This window comes from Saimiri boliviensis, chromosome 6 (assembly GCF_048565385.1).
Source record: "Saimiri boliviensis isolate mSaiBol1 chromosome 6, mSaiBol1.pri, whole genome shotgun sequence".
Lineage (NCBI taxonomy): Eukaryota > Metazoa > Chordata > Mammalia > Primates > Cebidae > Saimiri > Saimiri boliviensis.
In genome coordinates, this window is record NC_133454.1 from 14524143 (window position 1) to 14541771 (window position 17629).

At 39.5% G+C, this 17629-nt stretch overlaps 1 protein-coding gene across 8 annotated transcripts in view; it reads right to left on the bottom strand.

Moving 5' to 3' along the window:
• TMEM135 (transmembrane protein 135) overlaps positions 1-17629 on the bottom strand; it is a 369409-nt gene that overhangs the window by 229643 nt on the left and 122137 nt on the right. For all 8 annotated transcript variants that reach the window (XM_074400367.1, XM_074400364.1, XM_074400365.1 and 5 more), the window contains one exon: positions 16922-17014. In XM_074400367.1, the coding sequence (XP_074256468.1) occupies positions 16922-17014 (93 nt within the window). The remainder of the gene's footprint in view (positions 1-16921; positions 17015-17629) is intronic.

Here is a 17629-nt window from a genome sequence, read left to right on the forward strand (position 1 = left end):
CACTAACTTGTTTAACATGGCATCCTAACAGGCTTCTATTCTTTGAGGAAGACTAAAGCCTTCACATACTGTTACTATTATGAAAAAACAGAGAATGTATTGCTATTAGATTAAGTCCTATTCTGCTCTCAAAACTTCAATTTATCTTTCCCCAAATCACCTCCTTAATAGCTTTTGCTGAATTCACACACCCAGAGAGAATATTATCTGTGAAGGGCATGATATGCTGGATTACAGGGCCACACTCTTTGACAGGATTTCCTTTACGCAATGTCTTCAACCTCTGTTCCAATGTCAATCTTATAACTGTATGATATGAGAATAATAATTTACCACTACTTCAGTTATGTTAAGCACTACAAAAACTGAGAAGTTAGTTAAATGCCATTTTATTGTTTTACACTTGACTGTATTTCACCTAAATCTGAAGACAAATAGGCTACTCCCTTTCTGGTGAGTAAATCCTCTCTGGAAACCAAGTTACCTATTAAAACATGGCTAACACAGTGATGGAGAGGGGGAAATGCCAGTTAGACTAGATGATGGCATAGGTCTAAAGCGGAGAAGCTGGGGCCAACAAGCACAATAAATAACTTGTTAAACTTCACAGGAGATTCCGATACCCATATCCTATACTCCCATTCTACTGAGTCACTAGATTAGAAGGCTGGGAAAGCTCAGCAAATAAGCAGTCTAGTATTTCTTTACAACACATAGGCTTTTTTCATTGTTTCTTTCTTTTATTTATTTATTTTGGTTGGAGAAGGGGCTGAATCTCTCAAAGTTGCAACATACAAAATTTAAATGTGTGTGCACTTCCAGGGGTGTTATCTAAAAAAGTACTAAGAATCAATGCTGGATTGGGCACAGTGCCTCACACATGTAATCCCAGCACTGTGCCAGGCCAAGATAGAAGGATCTCTTAAGACCATGAGTTTGAGATAGCCTGGGCAACATAGTGATATCTCATCTCCACCAAAACTAAAAAACTAAGCTGATCACGGTGGCGCATGCCAGTGGTCCCAGCTACTGGGGAGACTGAGGCAGGAGAATCACCTGAGCGCAAGAGATCAAGACTGCCGTGAGCTATGAGTGTACCACTGTACTTCAGCCTAGATGACAGGTGAGACCGCGTCTCAAAAAAAAAAAAAGAAGAAGAAGAACCACTGCTATAGGAACTGTGTAGTCAAAGTTTCATCATTCTTATAGGAAAATGTTAAAACAAAATAAATAAATGTTCTATAATATCTTAGTAGATTAAAATGAATCCACACATCCTGCTGAAATTCTAAGCATTGTTATCATCTAACAGCATTATCAGTACTAATTAGATGTGTAATCAATAATGGGATTTTTTTCCAGAAACTTTGGTGTATATATTATTTAGCTAACCTTCTCAAAGTTTTAAATCATATTACATATCACATTTTATAACAGGCCACTGAGGAATACAGTAGGAACGATGCAACTTCTAAATTCCAAATATTTGTATATCATATATATGCATATGAAATATACATATAAAAATAATTATATGTTCTATAAATAAGGAGATATTAGAAATAAAAGAAAGTGAAAATTCCTAAACATTGTAATGGTTTACTAAGAAATGCTATTTAATCATCTTGGAAAATCTTTTAAAGTATAACTGGGTTCTATCTATCAGAATGTTTTAGAAGATATAAAAATACTCCCTTAAGGTATAGGAATTAATAGAATATATTTCTAATTTATAGCGAGAATCTATGATCATGTTCTATCTTACACACTACATAAAAAGTAAACTTTATAGAAGGTTACAAAGTGTTTAATCTTCTGGTGAAGTTAACTTGCCAATGAAATTTGAAGATACCAAGAACTTACAGACCAAATTTATGATATTTTTTATTCGCATATTATATAGTTCATTTATTCTGGTCACACCTGGTTTGGAGTTTCATAAGTATTCTAGTACAATTTAATAATTCAACCAATGAGTATGCTTGCAATAAATATGCAATTGTTGATATTTTAATCCATGTTCATGGGTGAGCACACAGCAATTCTTAACTTATCTAAATACTAAATATCAAAGCAAATTCCACAGCAATTCTACAAAACAAAATCCATCAGAACAACTTCTTTCCAAACCACAAACAAAGCACTTCCTAGAAAAAGAAAAAGAAGACTAGTTCTTAACAGCCCTCCTACAGATAAACTAGATGTTACCAATGCTTCCTGCTGAGTTACTATGATCAGAATCCTTTGTGGCACAAATTTTTTAAGCAACCCTGGAAACAACTTCAAAGCTTTCTCATAACCCCACAATGATGAGATTAAGATTTAAGTAAGCTGCCCTCTTACTAGGTGTCAGAAACTGGCAAGCAAAGCATGCTTAATACTACTAGAAAGGGAGGGGGTAATAGATAGATGGATTAGAGAGAAGAAAAAAAGAGTTAGGAAGAAAGAAACTTAAACCAACATAAATAAAGACATTTATAAACCAGTATAGATGAAGACATTTACAGATAGAGAGATCTTTATCTATGTATTTATACCTATATCCAGACAGAGAGATAAGTGCATATTATATGTTCTCACCTCATTAAATACTTTTAGAAAAATTGATTATACAACTGAATGTAAAATCTCAGAGTAAAGATTGCACTACTAAAGCTTTAAAGGTTTAAAAATTAGGACTACCAGTATTTATTTACTATTTCAAAAAAAGAAATTGCTAGTTATCACAGTATGTTTCTTCCACTCTTTCTACTATATTGCTGATATTAAACTTAAAGACTGAACTGTACACATTTCAGTTGCCAACTGGCTCCTTAAATGACACTGCTTCTCTAACCGTCCAACCTTAGACCTCTTCTCATACTCGGCTTTCACACACTAATCTACTTCCATAGTTTCAATGACCACCTATCAGAGGAAAACTTCCCATTTTTATTTCTCTAACTACCATCTTTCCCCTGAACCTAGGCTCACATTTCCAGCTCACATATCATTGATTTTCTCTGTGAATTAAAGGCATAACTATAATTCTTTTTCCTTACCAAACAAGAACTACAATACTACACGTTTCATTTTTGGTGCTAGATGTAATGATTTTTAAATATGCGTAACTCCAATGACAGCAAATTACTTATAAGCTTTAATGACCTTGATATTTAATATAATCTTACATAAATTCGTGGAGGGTAAAGAATACTTTTTCAGAGCTAATTAAGCTACTAAGTTAACTCTTGCAAACTCCAGATAAAGCACAGACACATTTACTTAAAACAAGACACGCGACTTGTCAAGAGATAAAGCAAAAAGATTTGCTTTTCTCTGTTTTAAAGTTTAACTCCAAAGGAAAAAAAAAAAATACAAAACCTGATTTTTTTTAAGTCACTAGGCTTGTGAACAACACTAAAAAACAAAAATTAAAGTTTTTAATTAAACCCAACCAGGAATTGTGATTGATATACACAGACATAGGTAATTCTCAACAGAAAGAACTACAGAGCTATTTCCCAGTATTGTTAATCGTATCGCCTAATAAACAAAAGAACTAAATCAACACACACACAAAGAGTTCAATAATATGACAATCGGATCAAGGGAAGGATCAATTTTTCTTCAGCAACAATGTGGTAACAGTTATAAGGAAGCTACATAAAGCTAGACTTAAATTTCTTGTTAAGTCTTTAAAATAATAAAAACACTTCAGCTAATAGTTAGAATAGGTCATAATCTGTAATATCTAAAAATTTTCTTTGAACAACCAGTATCTAAGAATGAAACACTAGTGCAAAAGCTCATTTACAGGAAATAAAAACAGAAAGCTTAAAAAAAGAAAAAACCCTAATCTATCAAAAATGAAAGTAAAATAGAAAATAAATTAATAACCCAAATCCATGTTATCACCTCACATCCAGGAAACCTACACCCTAAGAAGGTACTGCTCTTAGTAATAGTAACACTCTTTTGCTTTGGTATTACTCTGTTTGAACAAATGTTACTGTTCAAAAAAGAGAAAAAGCAAACTAACAAACCAACAAACAAAAAACAAATTAAATGGTAAGCAGTCCTAAGATGAGCCTAGACAGACTGCCACATTTTGAGAGGTAGTAAAATAGTAACATCGACAAACTTTAAAGAGTTATACTGTAGTCCACAGAGCAAGCACTAAAAGAAAATAACAAAAAAATAATAATAATAATTAAAATTAAAGTGGAATTCTAAAAAAAAAAACAAATTATGCAAAGGAAGTAAGAAGGAATAGACAAATGAAAAACAGAAAAAAAAATAAAATGGCAGACTCAATCTAGCCATATCAATAAATGCATCAAATGTTAATGAACTAAATAATCTAATTTAAAAGCTAATATTAGCAGAATAGATTTTTTAAAAAGAACCCACTATATGCTATCTGCTAAAAACATACTTTACCTAGAAAGACATAGATGTCTGAAATTAATTGGAAAGAAAGATACAGACTATGCAAACTGTAAACATAACAAGGTTGGAATAGCTATATCAATATCAAATAAAAATAGGCCAGGTGAGGTGGCTCATGCCTGTAATCCCAGCACTTTGGGAGGCCAAAGCAGGTGGATCACTGGAGGTCAGGAGTTCAAGACCAGCCTGGCCAACATGGTGAAAACCTGTCTCTACCAAAAAAATACACAAATTAGCAGGGCGTGGTGGCATGTGCCTGTAATCCCAGCTACTCGACAGGCTAAGCCACAAGAATCACTTGAACTCGGTGGGTGGAGGTTGCAGTGAGCTGACATCAGGCCACTGTACTCCAGCGGAAGGCAACAGAGTGTGGCTCTGTCTCAAAAAACATAAAAAATAAATAAACTTGAGAGCAAATAATATCTGAACTACAGAAGGACATTCCATATTGATAAGAGGTTCATTTCATCATGACATCATGAAGAAATGGCAACAAAAAAAGTGCATATACCAATAAAATGCTCACAGAAATTGACAGCATTAAAAAGAGAAACAGACAATTCCAGAATCACGGTTGCAGATTTTACACTTTTTTCTCAGCAAATGATAAAACTAGACTAAGAAAATTAGTAAAAATAGGTAAGTAGTTAGTTAGCAAGAAGAGATTTGTCCCATGTGGACATGTAGCACTGACTGGAGAAATTTTTGGTTATCTCAACTTGGTAGTGAGGGGAAGGCAGTGTTAATGGCATATACAGGAACACTGCACAAGAGAGCCCTCCCAATAGAGATTACCTGGCCCAAAACACGTCAACAGTCCCAAAGTTGAGAAATCCAGCTGTAGACAAACAACGCTATCAAAGACCTTGTCCTTGCTGATTAAAAAAAAAACAAGTACAAAGAGGCTAAAGATTATCAATTGATGCAGAAAAGACATATAACAAAAATTACATCCATTCATGAAAAAGGTTCACAGCAAACTAAAAATGAATGTAAACATCCTAACACTGACAAACAGCATCTGAAAAACCACCCCACAGCTAACAATAAACTTAATGATGAAAACCTGAAGGCCTTCCCCTAAGAGGAGGTACAAGGTAAAAATATGCCAGTATAATAAGGCAAGAAAAGGGAATAAAGAATATACAGATTGGAAAAGAAATGAAACCATACCTATCTACAGACAACATAATTGTCTATTTAGAAAATCTCAAGGAATGTACCAAAAACTCTTAAAACTATTAAGTTCAGCAAGGTCACAGAAGTCAGGATAAAACACAAAAAAATCAATTATATTTAAATGTTGTAGCAACAAACATGAAAAATAAAATTGAAAACCTAATACTCTCTACTTCACACTATATACAAAAATGAATTGAAAATGGATGAAAGACTTAGACATAAGAACTAAAACTACAGCTCTACCATCTGGGATCGGCCAAGTGCCAACCAGCCCAGTGGAGGGTCAGGGTGGCAGCCCCTGCCCTCTTTGTACCTGGGTTCTTGTCCAGCGTCCAGGAAGAATCAAGTCACGTGAACCGTTTTAAAGGCATTCTGGTGCCCAGACAGAGAGAGAGCCAAAGCTGTCCAACTGCAAGATGGACAGAGGGGAGCCACGGCATGGCACACACTGGTGCCCAAAGAGAGAAAGAGTTAAGTTGTTGACCCTGAAGACAAGGGAGAGCGGGCCATGTGGCTATGTGTGAAGGCCGCCAGACCAAGCAGCTGAGACGGGGCGAACAGTGTGAGAAAGTGGTCAATGAGAGCTGCCGCTGAAAAAAATAATAACTCACCTGACTATAGACCCCTAAGCATTCTTTCTGCCCATCCACCCACTCCCTCTGGACCTCAACATGGCCTGTGGCATGGTCGTGAACCTGACAATGGGTATGGCAGGACTCATCAGAGATGCCATCCCAAGGCTGGAGTAGATAAGAAGAGGAATTGAGCCAGCAGACTTGAGTCAGAAAGTTGTTGGGTGAGGCGGACAGTACCTTAAAGGAGGAAACTGGAGGCCTGAACCCCAGCTAGAAAACAACAACCCACTCTGATTTTCAGAGCCCCTGGGAAAACTCAGCACTCAGAACTCTGGCATAAATGACAGTGGGGCACAGGAACAGTCCCTGCCCTACCTCCTCCAGCCAAGTGAACCAGACGTCATTCTTTGGCTCTGAATTCAGCCTCCAGATAAGCAGCAGCAAGTTAGTGGGGGCAGACGGAGACTTTCCAAAGGAAGAAGTGCAGGACAGCAAAAAAAAGACACCCCCTCTGCATATGCATCCTGACACCTCTCACCATGCTTAAAAATACTGGGTCCTCAGCAATCCCATTACTGGGTATATACCTAAAGGATTATAAATCATTCTATTATAAAGACACATGTGCATGTATGTTTATTATGGCACTGTCCACAGTAGCAAAGACTTGGAACCCACCCAAATGCCCATCAAAGATGGACTGGATAAAGAAAATGTGGCACATATACACCATGGAATACTACATAGCCGTAAAAAAAAGATGAGTTCGTGTCCTTTGCAGGGACATGGATGAAGCTGGAAACCATCATTCTCAGCAAACTGCAAAAGAACAAAAAAACCGAACACCGCATGTTCTCACTCATAAGTGGGTGTTGAACAATGAGAACACATGGAGACACAGGGAGGAGAACATCACACACAGGGGCCTGTCAGGGGGTGGTGGACTATGAGAGGGATAGCAGGGAGTTGGGGGATAGGGGAGGGATAGCATTAGTAGAAATAGCTAATGTAGATGACGGGGTAATGGATGCAGCAAACCACCATGGCATGTGTATACCTATGTAACAAACCTGTGTGTTCTGCACATGTATCCCAGAATTTAAAATATAATAAATAAATTTAAAAAATAAATAAATAAAAAATAAATAAATAAAAGAACTAAAACTATACAACTTTTAAAAGAAAACATGGCTGGGCGCAGTGGCTCCCACCTGTAATCCCAGCACTTTGGGAGGCCAAGGGAGGGTGTATTACCTGAGGTCAGGAGTTCAAGACCAGCGCAGCCAGCATGGTGAAACCCCATCAATACTAAAAATACAAAAATTAGCTGAGCACAGTGGCACGCACCTATAGTCCCAGCTACCTGGGAGGCTGAGGCAAGAGAATTGCTTGAACCAGGGCAGTGAGTGAGCAAAGATCATGCCACTGCACTCCAGCCTGGGTGATGGACCAAGACTCCACTTCAAAAAATAAACAAATAAATAAATAATAAAATAAAACATGGAGCTAAATATTCATGCTGGTAATAATTTCTTAAACACAACACCAAAAACACAACAGGCTAGGAACAGTGGCTCAGGCCTGTAATCTGAGCACTTTGGGAGGTAGAGGTGGGCAAATCCCCTGAGGTCAGGAGCTCGAGACCAACCTAGACAACATGGCAAACCTCATCTCTACTAAAAAAATACAAAAATTAGCAGGGGTAGTGGCATATGCCTGTAGTCCCAGCTACTTAACAGGCTGAGGCAGGAGAATTGCTTGAACCCAGGAGGCGAAGGTTTCAGTAAGCAGAGATTGCACCACTGCACTCCAGCCTGGATGACAGTGCAATACTCTGTCCCAAAACAAACAAACAAAACACACACACACACACACACACACACACACACACAGAAGGAAAAAATACGTAACTTGAACTTCTTCATCAAAATTAAAAATTTTTGCCACGCACGGTGGCACACACCTGTAATCCTAGCACTTTGGGAGACCAAGGTGGGCATATCACAAGGTCAGATGTATGACCCCAGCGTGACCAACATGGAAAAACCCCATCTCTACTAAATATACAAAAAAATTAGCTAGGCATGGTGGCACATGCCTGTAATCACAGCTACTCAGGAGTCTGAGGTAGGAGAACTGCTTGAACCCAGGAGGTGAAGTTGCAGAGAGCCAAGATCACACCACTGCACTTTAATCTGGGTGGCAGAACAAGACCCCCGTCTCAAAAAATATATATTTTTTTAAGTTTGTGTTTCAAAGACAAGATCAATGAGGTAAAAAAAACAACACTCTGGGTGAAAAATATTTGCAAATTATATATCTGGTAAGAAAGACATATATAGAATATCAAAAGAACCCTTACAACTCAACAATTAAAATATAAATAACCCAATTAAAAGATGGGCAAAGGATTTGAATTGACATTTCTCCAAAGAAGATACATAAATGGTCAAACACTATGAAAAGACGCTCAATATCATATCATTAGTTATCTGAGAAATGAAAATCAAAGCCATAATGAAATACTTGACACTCACTACAATGACTATCATTAGAAAGACATATAATAACAGTGATAGCCAGAATGTGAAAAAAATGAAGAAATTAGATCCTTTATATAGTTGGTAAACAGCTTGGTAGTTCCTCAAAAAGCTAAACAGAGATACCATATTAAACCACCAATTCCATTCCTGAGTACATAATCCTGAAAAATAAAACATATGTCCACACAAAAATGTGTCCACAAATGTTTATAGTAGAATCATTCATAACCAGGAAGTAGAACAATCCAAATTTCCATAAACTTATGACTAGATAAAATATGACATATTGATACAATTATTATTTGACAAAAAAAAGTAATGAAATTACACATATGACATTAAACTTTGAAACCATTATACTAAGTAAAAGAAGCCAGTCACCAATGACACATATTGTATGACTCCATTTATATAAAATGTCGGCCGGGCGTGGTGGCTCAAGCCTGTAATCCCAGCACTTTGGGAGGCCGAGGTGGGTGGATCACGAGGTCGAGAGATCAAGACCATCCTGGTCAACATGGTGAAACCCCGTCTCTACTAAAAATACAAAAAACTAGCTGGGCGTGGTGGTGCGTGCCTGTAATCCCAGCTACTTAGGAGGCTGAGGCAGGAGAACTGCCTGAACCCAGGAGGCGGAGGTTGCGGTGAGCCGAGATCGCACCATTGCACTCCAGCCTGGGTAACAAGAGCAAAACTCCGTCTCAAAAAAATAAATAAATAAATAAATAAATAAATAAATAAAATGTCCAGAATAGGTAATCTATAGAGACAGAAATTAGTGATTCCTTAGGGCTGGATAAGGAGAATGAGATATTAGGGGTGACAGTTCAAGGGGTTTCTATTTGAGGTGAACACAATGTTCTAAAATTGTTTGTGATGGTAGTTAAACAACTTTATGGATATATTTTAAAAAACAACGAATTGTGTAGTTTTCAAAAGGGTGAACTGTATGGAATATGAATTATGACTCAATAAAGCTGTTACAAAAACAGAGAAAAAAATCATTTACAATTGTTCCCAAAAAGAGAAACAGGTATAAATCCAATATGTGTATGAAATGTATTCTGCAAATTATAAAAACTGATGAAAGAAATAAAAGATCTAACTAAATGGAGTAATATACCACGTTCATGAATGAAATAGCCAAAAACTGAAAACAACATACGTAAATGTACTTCAACAGATGAATGTTTAACAAACTCTGGTACATCCATATAGTAGAATGCTACCAGGCAATAAAAAGGAAGAAACTAGTAATAGAAGCAGCATTTTCGAGAGATCTCAAGGGCATCATGCTCAGTTTAAAAAAGAAAAAGCCTACGTCCAAAGGTTATACATTGCATGACTCCATTTATATAACTTCCTCAAAATGACATAAACATAGAAATGGAAAGTATATTAGTTGTTACCAGGAGACAGGAATTGATGAAGAAGGGTGCAACTACAAAGGGATAGTCCAGGGGCAATCCTTGTTAATGTTGGAACAGTTTTGGACATTGATTGTGGTGGTGGGTAAACAAATCTATACATGAGAACAAACTGCATAGACACATACACATACACAAATGAGTGTGCATAAAAATTAGTGAACACTGAATAAAGGTTGTAGTATAGTTGACAGTAATGTCAACTTCCTTGTTTTATATTATACTACAGTTACTTAAGACGTCATCATTGGAAGAAGATGGGTTAAGGGTTCAAATGACCCTATGCAATATTTGTGCAACTTTCTATGAGTGTGTAATCATTTAAAATAAAAAGTTAAAAAACGTAATGACAGTCATGGTAAAAATAATGTAAAACAACGTAGCAGAACTGAAAACAAACATATTAGAGGTATCGATGAATGGTATTAGTGGTATCACAAGTGATATCAGTGGTATCAGTAAATGTATATAGGTTTAACTAACATTAAAATAAATGGACTTTCAGATTGATTCACCAAATAAAACCCTACTTTACTTTGTGTATAAAACAGACACAAATTATTACAGAAAGGTAAAATATAGTAGGAAAATGCAAGTAAAAAGAAAGCTAGAGTTGTAATCTTGATATCTAAAAAACATAGAACAAAAGCCAAAGGGCATTAAGCTTTAAGTAAGCATTAATGCTCTTTGGTTTGAGTTGTGGATTTTTTAGAAATCAAGAAAGAAAAACAAAGCATGGTGCAAGATAGCAGAATAGAAGCCTACCCTGTTCATGCTCTCTGCAGGAATACCAAATGTTAAAAATGATCTGCACGCAGAAACATACCATCACAAAAACCAAAAATCAGGAGAGCAATCACTGTTTCTAGTTTTAACTTCATATTGTTGAGAGGCATTGAGGAAGATCAAAGAGACAGTCTTGAAGCACCGACACCGCTCCTCCCCCATCCCCAGCAGCACTCATGCAGTGCAGACAGTCTGTGCGCTTGGGGAGGGAAAAGCGCAGTGACTGAAAGACTTCACATGGAACTCAGTGCTGCCCTGTCACCGTGGAAAGCAAAGCTATGCTGGGCTCAACCAGTGCCTGTGCACAGAAGAAGCATTTGGACCAGACCTAGTCAGAGAGGAATCACCCATCATAGCAGTCAGAACTCAAGTTTCTCAGCAAGACTTGCCACCGCAAACCAAAGTACTCTGAGGTCCTGGGTAAACCTGAAAGGCAGTCTAGGACACAAGGACTGCAATTCCCAAGCAATCCCTAGGGCTGGCCACAGCTCAGAGGCAGAGGACTAGGGTCGCACGTGACCTAGAATAACACCAGTAAGGGTGGCTAAAGGAATGTTTATGCTATCCCTGCCCCAACCTCAGGCAGAAAAGCTCACTGTAATAGAAATGTCTCCCTTCCTTCTGCTTAAGGGGATGAGAACAAAGAGTAAAAAAGACTTTGTCTTACATCTTGGATACCAGCTCAGCCACAGTAGGATAAGGCAATGGGCAGAGTCATGAAGGCCCCATTCCAAGCCTTGCTCCTGGATGACATTCTAGACATACCTTGGGCCATAAGGGAACCTTCTGCCTTGAAGGAAAGCACCAGTACTGGCAGGATTCATCAACTGCCGACTGACAAGCCCTTGGACCCTGAATAACCAGGAGCAATGCCCAGGGAGGAGCACATCATAAGCCTTGCGCTCTGAAAAATGCTGACTATAGATGTGTCCTAGCACATTCCCAGCTGTGGTGGCTACAGCAAAAGACTTCTTCCATCTGAGAAAAGCAGAAGGAAAACCAAAGGGGACTTTATTTGGCACTTAGGTGCCAGCCAGACACAATGGGGTACAGCAACAAGCAGGCTCCTGGAGTCCCCAAGTTCAGGTCTAGGCTCTTGGACAGCAGTTCTGAACCTACCGCAGGCCAGAAGGGAGCCCACTGCCCTGAAGGGTGAGTCCCAGGCCTGGCAGCATTTACCACTAGCTGAATGATGAGCCTGTGGTATTTCAGTGAACATCAGCGGTCGCCAAGCAGAAGCCTGCCGTGGGCTGGTGGTCGTGGTGCCCACATGGAGAGGCTCCTCTGCCCGTGGAAAGGGGAGGGAAGAGTGGGAAGGACTTTATATTGTGGTTTGTGTACCAGTTTAGCCACAGTAGGAAAGAACATTAGGCAAACTTTTCTTACTCCAATCCCAGGCTCCCAGAAAGCATCTTTGGACTGCAGGGCCTGGAGGAACTAGGCACCCAGAGGGAAGGGCACAAACCTGGCTGGCTTTGCCACTGGTTGACTATAGAGCCCTAGGGGTTTGAGTGAACAAAGGTGGTGCCAGCTAATGGTTATAGCAAGCCTTGGGCAAGACCCACTTCTATGATAGCTTCAAGTCTGACCCAGCACAGTCCCAGCGATGGTGGCCACAGGGATGTTTGTGTCACCTCATTCCCAGTTCTAAGAAGCTCAGCACAGAGAGAGAGACAGAGAGACAGAGACAGAGACAGAGACAGAGAGAGAGAGAGAGAGAGAGAGAGAGAGAGAGACAGAGAGACAGAGACCCTATTTATTTGGGAGAAAGTAAGGGAAAAGAGTAAGAGTCTCTGCTTCAATCCAAAGAATTCTTCCAGATCTTATCCAAGACCACCAGGGCAGTACGTACCTCTAAAAGTGAGCAAAACCACAAAGATATTGGGCTTGGGGACCAATTGTTGAACCAATTCACCAATTACATGAAGAAATAACTCAGACAAATCAAAAATGTATTACATACAACAAGACAACTGGCCTGGTCAATAAAGCAATGCTGCAGAGGGAAAAAGTGGGGAGACTATCTTAGATTAAAAGAAAATAGGTCAGGAGCAGTGGTTCACACCTGTAATTCCAACAGTTTGGGAGGCCAGGGCAGGAGGATCACTTGAGCTCAGGACCACACCAGCCTGGGCAACATAGTGAGACCTCATCTCTACTTAACATAAAAATAAAAAATTAGGCCGGGCGCGGTGGCTCAAGCCTGTAATCCCAGCACTTTGGGAGGCTGAGGCGGGTGGATCACGAGGTCTAGAGATCGAGACCATCCTGGTCAACATGGTGAAACCCCGTCTCTACTAAAAACACAAAAAATTAGCTGGGCATGGTGGCACATGCCTGTAATCCCAGCTACTCAGGAGGCTGAGGCAGGAGAATTGCCTGAGCCCAGGAGGCGGAGGTTGCGGTGAGCCAAGATCGCGCCATTGCACTCCAGCCTGGGTAACAAGAGCGAAACTCCGTCTCAAAAAAAAAAAATAAAATAAAATAAAAATAAAAATAAAAATAAAAAATTAGCCGAGCGTGGTGGTGTGCACCTGCAGTCCCAGCCACTGGCTGGAGGCTCAGGGGAGTGGTGGGAGGGTCGTGCTGAGGCAAGAGGATCCCTTGAGTCCAGGAAATTGATGTTCCAGTGAGCTATGATCACACCACTGCATTCCAGCCTGGGCGACAAATCAAAACCCTATCTCAAGAAAAAGTACTTTTAGAAAAAGGAGGCCAGGCACGGTGGCTCACGCCTGTAATCCCAGCACTTTGGGAGGCCGAGGCAGGAGAATAATGAGGTCAGGAGTTTGAGACCAGCCTGATCAACATGGTACAACCCCGTCTCTACTAAAAATACAAAAACTAGCCCGGCACAGTGGTGCACGCCTGTAATCCCAGCTACTCAGGAGGCTGATGCAGGAGAACAGCTTGAACCCAGGAGGCAGAGGTTGTGGTAAGCCAAGATCACGTCACTGTACTCTAGACTGGGCAACAGAGCAAGACTCCATCTCAAAAAAAAGAAAAAAGAAAAAGGAAACAAAAGAAATATATCAACACACATAAACTTTGACTAGATTCTGGTTCAAATATAGCATTAAAAGCCATTTTAGGACAATATGAACTGGATAGTATGAAAAAATGGTTGCTAATTGTTTTGTGTGTGATAATAGTGTTGCAATTCTGTAAGAAACTATCCTTATTATAAGAGATAATGCTGAGGTATTCAGGAGTGAAGTGGCATGATGTCTATAACATGTTTCCATACGGTTCACACACACAGAAAACACATACATTCAGACACAAAGTAAAATGGCAAAATGTTAATAACCATTCATTCTAGTTGGCTGTTACAAAGGTGTTCAACAGTTTGTGTCGAAAAGCAGGTACGTAACTACAAAAATGCTATTATTCGAATGCTAAATATGAGTAAATAGTAGCTACCTTGTTTAAAGCATCTTTAGTTTCATATATGTGACGTATTTCAAAAATATATTTTCAAAACCCATATTCACAACTTTTAATTGATTAGGAAATTACCATCACCAGAATAACTCTCTGATTACTTATGGGCAAACAAAGCAAAAAGAATACTTAACACATATATAACTCTTACTATGTGTCAGACACTGTTCTAAGCATTTTAACATCTATTAATTCACTTAAGTATCTAAACAATCCCAAAGGCCAGGTACAATGGCTCATGCCTATAATCCCAAAATTTTGGGAGGCCGAGGCAAGTAGATCACCTGAGGTCAGGAGTTCGAGACCAGCCTGTGCAACATGTCAAAACCCCATCTCTATAAAAATACAAAAATTTAGCCAGGCATGGTGTGGCAGTTCATGCCTGTGGTCCCATCTACTTGGGAGGCTGAAGCAGGAGAATTGCTTGAACCCAGAAGACAGAGGTTGCAGTGAGCCGAGATCAAGCCACTGCACTCCACCCTGGATGACAGAGGGAGACTCTGTCTCAAAAAAACAATAAACTAAGGCCAGGCGTGGTGGCTCATGCCTGTAATCCCAGCACTTTGGGAGGCCAAAGAGGGCAGATCACCGGAGGTGCGGAGTTCTAGACCAGTCTGACCAGCATGGTAAAACCACGTCTCTACTAAAAATACAAAAATTAGCCAAGTGCAGTGGCAGGTGCCTGTAATCCCAGCTAATCAGAAAGCTGAGGCAGAAGCTGAGTTTGCTTGAACTCAGGAGGCAGAGGTTGCAGTGAGCCGAGATAACGCCACTGCACTCCAGCCTAGACAACAGAGCAAGAATTCGTCTCAAAATAAATAATTTAATGATATTCTACCAATAGATTATCTCTATTTTCATTTTTCAAGTAATGAATATCACACAGCAAGTGGCACAGCTGGACTCCTAAGCCAGACAGCACAACTCCAAAGTCCATGCTTCAACAATCATGATGTACTCTCTTTCCAGGTCGAATAACCTTATGTTTCTGGAATTAATGACTTGATTTTACTGAGGTTATAACATCCACCAATCCTTTGAGTTTAATCATTCTAATAATCCAAACATGTAAGTATTATAATCATTGATATAATCAAACTGAGAACCACAAAAATGTAGATACTATGACACTTACAAAAATGTATTAAGAGTGGCTTCATGGTCGGGCGCGGAGGCTCATGCCTGTAATCCTAGTACTTTAGAAGGCCAAGGTGAGTGGATCACTTGAAGCCAGTAGTTCAAGACAAGCCTGGCCAACATGGTAAAACCCCGTCTTTACTAAAACTACAAAAGTTAGTCGGGCATGGTGGCAGGCACCTGTAATCCCAGCTACATGGGAGGCTGAGGCAGGTGAACGGCTTGAACCTGGGAGGCAGAGGTTGAAGTAGGCTAAGACGGTACCACTACACTCCAGCCTGGGCAACAGAGGTAGACTTCATCTCAAAAAATCATAGTAATAACAATAATTGATTTGAGATCATTCAATGAGCCTGAAGCAAATTAAGCGAAGTACAGATCTAGACGATAATAAAAAAACTATTACTAAACTACTACTAATTTTCTTACGTACTTACGCTTAACGAAATGCTAATATGGCTATGGAAAAGACCTTTTATTAGAATTTGTTTGTTTATTTGCTTGGTTTTTGAGACAAGTGTCTCACTCTGTCACCCAGACTGAAGTGTAGCACATGATCATGGCTCACTGCAGCCTTGACCTCCTAGGGCTAAGGTGATCCTCCCACCTCAGCTTCCTGAATAGCAGGGACTACATGAGAACATCATCACATCCAGCTAATTTTCTTAGTATTTTTTTGAAGAGATGGGATTTTGCAATGTTGGCCAGGCTGGTCTCAAATTCAAGGCTCAAGCAATCTACCCGCCTCAGCCTCCCGAGGTGCTGGGATTATAGGCATGAGCCACCTGGCCTACAGCTTGCATATGCCATATTTTAGTTAGGTCACATCACAGACCTCTCTAATCTTTTAGTAAAAAGAGACTATTATTGCTCCATAATGTTAATTTATTTTTTCTTTTTTTTTTTTTTTGAGACGGAGTTTCGCTCTTGTTACACAGGCTGGAGTGCAATGGCGCGATCTCGGCTCACCGCAACCTCCGCCTCCTGGGTTCAGGCAATTCTCCTGCCTCAGCCTCCTGAGTAGCTGGGATTACAGGCAAGTGCCACCATGCCCAGCTAATTTTTTGTATTTTTAGTAGAGACGGGGTTTCACCGTGTTGACCAGGATGGTCTCGATCTCTTGACCTCGTGATCCACCCGCCTCGGCCTCCCAAACTGCTGGGATTACAGGCTTGAGCCACTGCGCCCGGCCCATAATGTTAATTTTTATATTTTATAGATAATAAATACATAATTAATACATTTAAAATTAATTTTCAGTCAAATACCTGCAGAACCAAAAAAAATATATCTAGAAATATTTCTCATCGCTGTAAGTGATAAGTAAAAAGAAAAAATTCTAGCTGGGGTTGGGGACAAGTAATCAGTTCTATCAAATAGATACGTAAAATTTTACCTGCTTTTTCGTTCAATGAGAATGGCCACATAAGACGCTGGCAAAGCGGCACCAAAGCCAGGACTCCATGAGTAGAATTTTCCAAGTATCTTCCTGAAATTCAAATGTGAAATTTTTTATCAAATTCCTAGGTGGTCACTTCAGTTATTATGAACAGAAGTTTCCCATCTCCATCCATCCTCTATTTAAATGTACCACAGTACCTCAAAATAAACATATCCAAAATCAAACTCATTATCTCTCTTCCCTATCCCCATGAACTTGTTCTCTCTCCTCTATTTTCCTAGGTTAATGGCATCAACAACCACCTATCCACTTACGTTTGACACACGTCATCCTTAACTTTCTTTCTCCCTTACCCCACTTATTAAATGACTCCCGTAAATTATTACAGATGCAATTTCTCTTTCAAATTCTTCTCCAAACTACTGTCCCTGCCACAGTTAAGCCTCTCACCAACTCTTGTTAAAGCTACTACAATAAAAACTAATGGGTATCACTCCTTTCAATAATAGCCCACCACAAGCATTTAGGGATTCCCTGGCTCCAAACCTGCTGGCTATACAAACCCTCTGGCTTCTCAGTTTCCTGTATTTATCAAATGAGAAAAATACTACCTATCTCATACAGCCGTTAAGAGAACTATATGAGGTATTTCCCAGTGCCATTCAGGACACGTAACAAGTACTCAGAAAGTATTAGCTGTTA